This window comes from Drosophila sulfurigaster, chromosome 2R (assembly GCF_023558435.1).
Source record: "Drosophila sulfurigaster albostrigata strain 15112-1811.04 chromosome 2R, ASM2355843v2, whole genome shotgun sequence".
NCBI classification, from domain to species: Eukaryota; Metazoa; Arthropoda; class Insecta; order Diptera; family Drosophilidae; genus Drosophila; species Drosophila sulfurigaster.
Window position 1 is genome coordinate 5,473,969 of NC_084882.1, and position 9,458 is coordinate 5,483,426.

The 9,458-nt window shown below is 34.2% G+C and overlaps 1 protein-coding gene across 1 annotated transcript; it reads right to left on the reverse strand.

The window, feature by feature from the left end:
• Positions 1-1,576: 1,576 nt before the first annotated feature.
• On the reverse strand, positions 1,577-4,733 carry LOC133837256 (phytanoyl-CoA dioxygenase domain-containing protein 1). Its single transcript, XM_062267942.1, has 3 exons — positions 4,556-4,733; positions 2,021-2,678; positions 1,577-1,934 (listed from the first exon to the last, which is right to left on the reverse strand). Exons 1-3 carry the CDS (start codon positions 4,577-4,579, stop codon positions 1,750-1,752), a joined length of 867 nt encoding a protein of 288 aa, XP_062123926.1. The 5' UTR covers positions 4,580-4,733; the 3' UTR covers positions 1,577-1,749.
• Positions 4,734-9,458: the final 4,725 nt, after the last annotated feature.

Below are 9,458 nucleotides of genomic sequence, written 5' to 3' on the forward strand. Positions count from 1 at the left end.
ACAGCGACATCGCCTCCTTTTGGGCCTTAAACACGCAACGAGGGGCTCTGCAAAAAAGGCCGACAAACACGGGCTGGCCGCAGAACACGACATACAACTGTAATCTGCTATTGTGATTTTGTAGAAGCCCAGGATTGGGTTGTGAATGTGGATCAGGGTCTGAGTTCCCCCTAAGCTCGTTTGGCCTGTCAGCGAGCTTCTCAAAATCAATTCTAATCGATTTAGGACATTTTGACAGCATTTATTGGCAGCATTCGCGTGGCCGCGATACCAAAAACACCTTCGAAAATAACCGTGCTGACCAACAACAATGTCAACCCGCGCAAATGTCAACAGCATCTTGGCTTAAATGCCGCGTATACAAATAAAACAAACTACAAAAAATCCAAACGAGAACAAGGCAGCATTATCATTATCTGAGTGGAAGCTGATTGAAAACAGATAATTAAAATCTTCTAATTAGCGGCATGTTCACGCACACACACACACTTACTCCCAAACAAGCGATGTTTGTTTGTGTGTGAGTGTATATGTATGTGTGTTACCTTAACCATTGTCGGCTGTCAGGGAAAACAAGTTCATAAATCTTGCGCCCAACAAATCGTTTTGCAACATGAAGGAACATTACATGCATATATACATATATACATACAAACATACAACCAGTGACAATAACAACATCTACAGAAAAGACAAAAAAACTCTCTAAGGAGCAAAAACTGTGCGCTTGTGTGTGGATGCACGAACAATGTGGAAGCTTCTCTTATGGGCGCTGTGTCTTTTTGTCTTTTGCTTCTTTTTTCCCAAAACGTTTAATAAACAAGATTCCATGTCGATTTTCACAAATTAGTCACATTAATTATATCAGTGTGCTTTAATAAAGGTATATTATGGAAGGGATGCTTGAAATTGGCCAAATAATTACTGAACAAATATATAATGACAATATAATTTAATGAATTAATTATAAAATTTACATTTATTTAAGTTAGGGTAGCTTACAAAAGTTTACAAATATATTTTATCACGTATCCTAAGTTAATTTGTTCATCTGTGTTAATATAATAATTAAACCAAACTTATTCAAACATCCTTGTTCAAAAATTGGTCCAAGCGTTGTTTCATCCATTTTGCATATATATTGTTGCATACTTTTCGGCTTAGCTGAAAACTGGTGATGGCTTGGATTATGCAAAATATATCATAAATACGAATATTACTAAACGTTGCATAGTTTTCAGCGCATCAAAGAAATTGGAACAGTGGTTGGAAACTCAGTTTAGTAAAATGCACAATCATATACAAGTTTTTAAAATAGTTCTTATACCACTCGTCTATATGTAGAAGAGTGTGAAACTAAATTAGTCAAGCAATAAGAAAGCACCCATTCTTAACGTACGTCAACACACAAATTAAGGAGAATAATTGTTATAATTATTTAAATATATTAATAGATGTTGGAAATGGAGTTGTTGAACAAATAATAATACATAGCATTCTAAAAAATCTGAAATCGGATTAAATAGTTTTGGTCTTAAATTTGACCAACATCCCACATTACTTTTCTAAAATGGTATTCATTAATTTACAACTTTATTTATTATAATTTTATAAAATTCGACATGTACATGAACTTAAAACATATGGCGGTCTCATTTTCATTGACAAATGAAGCACTCAAATCTTATAAGCAAAAATACCGAAAACAGTAGTAACAAGATTACAATCTCGAACCGATTCCGTTAATTTCTAAGCCTTGCGTTCAAACAGCAAAGGGAAGGGCTTATCTTGAGGCGCTTGTAACCAGTTGCCCTCCGAATACTTGACATTATTCTCAGTCTCTATTACGTGGAAGGTATAAGCATGGCGACTCTTCTGTGAGCGATTTGGCTCGCTTTTGTGCACCACATTGCCATGGATAACTATGCATGTGCCTGTCAAAAATAATAATCATTATTAAACTATTGTTGTTGTTTTGATGTGTGATGTGTTGTTGCCACTCTCGCCACTCACGACTTACCTTTACTGACTTGTAGAGGTGTAAAGCTGGACTTCGGATAAATAGGCGCCGCGCGATCGTATATCATCAGCTCGCTGGCATCCTTGTCGGGATTGCGGAGGTAACGTCGATGTACCCCACTCTTGTGAGAACCCTTTATGAACTGTAGGCAGCCATTCTGAAGCGTACAGTCTTCGAGCGCAAACCAGAATCCCACCGCGGAGTTGGGCTCTGTGTGAAGGAACCAAGAGTCCTGATGCGGTGTCACCTCACCGCCAATGCCAGAATTCTTGTAAATATACATGCTCTGGCATACAGCAGGGCGATTATAATTTAACTGCCAGCAAATCTCTCGCACTCGATTGCTAAAGGTTACGGCATTGAAAGTTGGATGCTCCACATGCAGTGCGTGTCCCACTTTATTAAGTGCAATCATCGGATCCACGATCAACTCACCCTCATCACCGACTGCGCCCTGCTCGAAGAAGTAGCGAACCTTGTCGCCAGATTCCATGAAGTACAGCTCTTTACTGTGAGCATCTTCTGCTTTGAGAGTACTAAATATTTTTCGATTCGACTGGGGCGCATCCAAGCAGAGAGTGCGTCCTGCCTGATATAGAGTGTCTACCTCTTCGGGAGTTAAAAAGTCTTCTATTACAAGGTAGCCATTCTCGTTGAACTAAAAACAATAAAATGAAGCAAAATTAAATTTATGTTGTATTAATTGAGCGGGGGAAGGTCTGCATTGATTCATTCATTTCATTTCATTTTACGACTCTTATCGCCTATCGTCTATAGCCGCGACGTCTGGTCTGCGACAATGTCTGGTTGTGCAGTACATTGAGAATTCCGTAGTAGCTGTATAGTAGAGTACATTATCTGACTGACCGATAAACTAATCGACAGTGTGTTTAATGGGAACACGCGCTCAATTGTGGGCATGACTCTCCCTTGGGTCTGATTGCTAATCATGCAAGCGCAAAGTCACTCCTTTGTTAATACACGTTTTCCTTTGTCAGCTAATTAACGAATTCCTCAACATGCTAAAGGGCCCATTTGAAATTGACATGCAAAAATCCGCTACTCGTGCTCATTCATTGAATTCACTCAACGTTAAATTGAAAAATCACACATTTTTCTTTTTTTTTATCTACCATATGAGAGCATTAGCAGTTTGTAATGCGTTTAGTAAAACATTCTGTATAGATTGACAGCTATAAACCATTGAAAGCGTATAGAACTTTCGACAAACGAAAAATGATTTGTATTTATGTTATTGTTGTGGGCGCTCTTAGAGTTTATTTTGCTAGATATATTTCGAATTGCTTGAGTAACAAAATGAAAATCGAGAGTAAAAATAGTCGCAATGATTCAAAAGCACCAACACACCTGCACCTGCATAGATTGGATCGTAGAGGGGTCAGCTCCCCACCATTTGACGAATGCGCCAACAAATTTACAAAAATAAATGGCACGTTTGCACATGTATCAGTCATTGGATGGACAAAGTGAAAAGCATCATTGTAATCAGCTGTTGCTGAATTGTGGGTCTAGTGCACAGGAGCCCATGGAAATTTACAGCGACAACGGCAGCGACAACAACAACGACAGCTTGGGTCAGCAGTGGTATAACAGTTCAGTTACACGAGTAACGAGAACAATTAAGTGTGAGTACTCGTATAACATGCTCGTGCAGCTGATTCTATAATCGACAGAAAACTCAGCATGTGATAATAGCAATTGCAATTACGCTCGTGTACAAGGCATGAAGGCAAGGGATGTAGTGCGGAATGGCAGATACAGAAACAGCAACGCTGGCTGTTAAGTAATCTTGTATTGAACTAGAATTTGCATAAGTCCCAGACAGCCAATCACAAAGAAAATGAACTTGCAAAAGTTCAACACACGTACAGTTAGAAATTAAGTAATACTCGGAAACTGAGCACGAGTTCTATTTAAGCAAAACAAACTACAGACATATCACATACATACATATGATTATAAATACATATAACCAGTTCAGTTCTCAACAAGTCTGACCACGGCATAGGTATAATCTAGTTCCAAGTACAACTCGTCTAGATTGAATGCTAAGATACGTTCGTGTTTCTTTCCAAATATTTCGTTAAACATTCATATGTAGATAACATACATGTAAATTTTGCATATATTCAGTCAAATTAATGTCCAGCTTATATGAAAACGGAAAGCAAAAGCATTTCCTTATAGGCTTTGTTCACAATAAAGAAATGCTTTTCCGCAGTTAGCTACGAGTCGGAAAACCAAAGGCGACGCATTGGCTGGCAATGTTTATGAATTGCTTGGATGTAAATAAAACGATGACACTGGATGCGCGAGAAAGCATGAGATGATGACTAAGTACACAACTAACAATGGGATCGACAGCCTCTGATGTGGGGAACCATCTTGACTACCAATTGCCAAGTGAAGGTAAAACATTTGCTCACCAAAATAGATACAAATGCCGGCAGTATAATAACAATCGCTAAGCATTATTAAAGAAACATTTCTATAATTATTTAACATAGTACATACCTCGTCCAATATTTTGTTGTGCATTTTGATTTCGTTTCGTATCACTTCTTTTTCAATAAATCAGCAAATGTTTTTTCTAGTGTTTTTTTTCCTCTCCAAGTTTTGAACACTTATAATCAACGCGTAGATCCGTCGACTGTCCACGATTTGCTCTGTTTAACGGGTGATTCGAAACTGTTTTGCTTTTCAGAAAGTTCTCTAAAATGCCGACTATATCATAAGCAGACACTCTCCGACACAAGCGCAAGCACATGGACTATGTTCCAAGAATATGCTCTCGATCGCTCTCCCGCTGTTGCTTCGGTCTCCGGCACTCTTAACAGTGCTGCTAATTTAGCCATTTTCCCTCTAAATTTACATTGCTTAAGCTAGCTAATACGATTAAAATTCATATATTACGAAAAGCATAACTCACATTCCTGAGTGCACACATACATATAACCATCATCACTTTAATAAAGGCAAATATTAATATCAAAAGTAACATGGTTACTACTGACTGACGAATAAGACGAATAAAAGTAGAGTTTTCCAGATGGTTCAGGGTTTTCACAATGGACTTTAAATATTTTCGCATCAATGACTACTGACACAAAGTATGGAAAATTTACGATACATATGGCACTTCAGGCACATATTGATATGCATATTATGAACATGCCTACTCAGTACATACATATGTGTGTATGTAAGAACTGTTTATTGGAAGAAATTTCAAATATCTCGCATTACATTTAGATAGTTTTGAAACTGTCATGAGAATATAATTGACTTAGTCATTTCATACATGGTATATCGCAGTCATAAGCGCATTATTCTCACTGATTTGTTTAGTGTGTGTGTTGTCATGGGTATAGTTAATTACTGTCTATGCGTGGGTGCTCGTCGAGACACTCGTTGTTGCAATGGTTGTTACACCATACCAAAAAATTTGAATGATACTCAGAAACGCCTGAAAAGACATTAGTTATTAATTTGCTTTAGTAATTAGGTTTCATTTGCATTACAACTTACTTACTTCGGTATAAACCAATATGGCCATTACAGTTCTGACGTACCCTAAATTTTCAGAAAGCAGTGCGTTTACTTTAAAGCAGTGCATTTCAAAACAAAATACTGCTTCGTCAATTTCAAGCAGATATTGTTTTCCTTATTAACTTTTTACATTTATTCCTGGTTGTCGTAGATTCATGGACGTTATCTGAATGAATCACTTAGTTTCTACGACAATAATAGTTACAGGCTGTGGAGATATTTCAAATAATATTTATATGGGACTAATAGATTACCAATATGTAAATGGATATATGTATGTATTAATCTGAAGCATTTCCGAAAGTATTGCAATCAACATGCTAGTCATTAAATATTTAATGCTTTTGACTAAGCATACAGATCCAGTCATCCATAACTTCTCGACACCTTCAATCTCAGTTGTTAGACACAAGTGTCATAAAGACTTACATTGGAGATGCATGCAAATTAAGGCGGCTAAAACAAATGGCACAAATGGATAATGTGACACTGAGACTTGAGTTGGCTAGTAGCTTTTGTATTTAAGTATTACAGCTTTACATAAGATTAATTACACAGGCGCTAGCCATAAATAAAACAAACAAGCAAAGCACACAACATAGTACAACATACCTACATTTGTAGTTCGAGTATGTTTACGAGTACAAGTCTGTATCGTACAAGAGTCAGCTATTGGGAGCGGCAAGCGGCAAGCGACAGACGCGAGACGATAGACGTCGTGAGCCGAAGCATTATTTGCAAATGCATGGTAGTAAAAATTTAAATTAGAAATCATTGCGGCCACCGCACGGGCAGCCAACGTAAACCATTCAATTTAATCAAATGTGCCAGCAGCTCAGCAATATTCACGTAATGACCGTGTTAGCTCCCGTGCCCTTGAATTGTAGAATACGATGGCTTCAGCTGTTGCTGAAGAAGCAGAAGCTGCAATAGCCGTCACTGTCGCAGTCTCAGTCGCAGTCGCACAAGCAACCGTAGCTGAACAATCAACTCATAAACAATGTGCAGCCGAGAGGTCCCAACAGGCCAATAGACGCCCCTCCAAAGTGCTTGCAAATACAACAAGAAATACAACAACAACAACAACAGCAATAAAAACAATAACAGCAAAAACAATGAGATGTCTAGCCAAGGTCAGAAAGCTTTGGGCTCTTCTTGTCTGAGGGGGAGGCGGTAGGGACGGGATATCTTAGCTGCTGCCACCTTTGCCGATTGTGCTCAGAGCTGAGCTCTTTTGTGCGACTAATTAACTTAATTAAAAATTTAAGGCACGCGATTCGCTGAAACATCAACAACCTGATAATATTTCGAAAGTTGTTTGTTTTTCGGCAAAATCGGAATATTATTTTGTTAATGCCGATTGCTGATTAGAATATGCCTAGTCATGCACTCACAAAATATTATTTATTGCTTTTCCACTTGAAATACCCTTAGCAATACCCTCAACGGGCATTTTGAAATAGTAAAATATTATCATTTCTGCTTTAAATATTTGATGGATGCCTTACTAAAGACTAGGTAACCAATGGTTCATCATCCTTCACTGAGCTACTTTGACACGTTTAACAGATCTTCACTTCATATATGTATAATTTTGATTAGTGTTTTTTATAGACGCGCCCCCCGGATTTGTGCAATTTTGTTGACCTTAGCAAGTCGAATGTGTGTCCGACTTGTTTGCAGACCATAGAAACCATTATTGAAAAGATATGATATGATTATTAGATATAGATAAAGATGTAGATATTGATATAGATATAGATATAGATATAGATATAGATATAATATAGATAAGATATAGAATAGATATAGATATAGATATAGATTAATATAGATAAAGATATAGATATAGATATAGATATAGATATAGATATAGATATAGATATAGATATAGATATAGATATAGATATAGATATAGATATAGATATAGATATAGATATAGATATAGATATAGATATAGATATAGATATAGATATAGATATAGATATAGATATAGATATAGATATAGATATAGATATAGATATAGATATAGATATAGATATAGATATAGATATAGATATAGATATAGATATAGATATAGATATAGATATAGATATAGATATAGATATAGATATAGATATAGATATAGATATAGATATAGATATAGATATAGATATAGATATAGATATAGATATAGATATAGATATAGATATAGATATAGATATAGATATAGATATAGATATAGATATAGATATAGATATAGATATAGATATAGATATAGATATAGATATAGATATAGATATAGATATAGATATAGATATAGATATAGATATAGATATAGATATAGATATAGATATAGATATAGATATAGATATAGATATAGATATAGATATAGATATAGATATAGATATAGATATAGATATAGATATAGATATAGATATAGATATAGATATAGATATAGATATAGATATAGATATAGATATAGATATAGATATAGATATAGATATAGATATAGATATAGATATAGATATAGATATAGATATAGATATAGATATAGATATAGATATAGATATAGATATAGATATAGATATAGATATAGATATAGATATAGATATAGATATAGATATAGATATAGATATAGATATAGATATAGATATAGATATAGATATAGATATAGATATAGATATAGATATAGATATAGATATAGATATAGATATAGATATAGATATAGATATAGATATAGATATAGATATAGATATAGATATAGATATAGATATAGATATAGATATAGATATAGATATAGATATAGATATAGATATAGATATAGATATAGATATAGATATAGATATAGATATAGATATAGATATAGATATAGATATAGATATAGATATAGATATAGATATAGATATAGATATAGATATAGATATAGATATAGATATAGATATAGATATAGATATAGATATAGATATAGATATAGATATAGATATAGATATAGATATAGATATAGATATAGATATAGATATAGATATAGATATAGATATAGATATAGATATAGATATAGATATAGATATAGATATAGATATAGATATAGATATAGATATAGATATAGATATAGATATAGATATAGATATAGATATAGATATAGATATAGATATAGATATAGATATAGAAACCGGTTATAAGCTTTAAAGTCTTTTGCACTCTTTTTTATCTTTTTTTGTTTTGTTTTAAATCTCATGAAGTTATTACTCGTATTCCAACGAATCTACTCAACGAAGCAAACAACGCATTTGCATGCTAAGCTACTCGACCAATAAATCTACCGGCTGGTGCTTTGTCAGCGGTATACTTATATATGCGTCTGCGAAAGTACTCAAATAAGGCTTGACAAGACGAATTTAGCAGGGTAAAAGAGATTTGGCCAGTTGGCAAGAATGCTGCTAGATGTTAATTAGATCACACAGCTTGATCTTTATTAAATACTTCAAAACAAATAAACAATTTATATTATTCGTGATTGATCTTTTAAAAAAGTGAAGTCAGAAGCGCTCAAACTTTCTGTTTTATTATATAATTATTATGAAATTTCATTTTGTGTGGTTTGAAAAGCTTTTCAGCATTATCTAAGTAGATGAAGGGACTCTAAAACGTTGAATATACAGTACTGAAATTATTAAAACATTCTGGTATTTGTCAATACATCTATTGACTGACCTACATGATATTTTACAGGCACAAATATTTTAGATGGGTCCGCAAAATGATGTATAGTAATCGACTTATTTGATTTGTTATTAATTTAATTGGGATCCAAAATTTAGGAAGATGCAAATCAAATGCGAACAAATTTCAAAATCAGAATGTAGCTGTCTCCCTCTGCCAAATTACG

What these genes read in the sequence shown, in the direction of transcription:
- LOC133837256 (XM_062267942.1), bottom strand. Translation starts at nt 4,579, where the DNA reads ATGCACAACAAAATATTGGACGAG. An exon ending in ACAACAAAATATTGGACGAG is followed by an intron (nt 2,679 to 4,555) that starts GTATGTACTATG and finishes TATTGTTTTTAG; the next exon opens with TTCAACGAGAATGGCTACCT. An exon ending in ACCTCTACAAGTCAGTAAAG is followed by an intron (nt 1,935 to 2,020) that starts GTAAGTCGTGAG and finishes TATTTTTGACAG; the next exon opens with GCACATGCATAGTTATCCAT.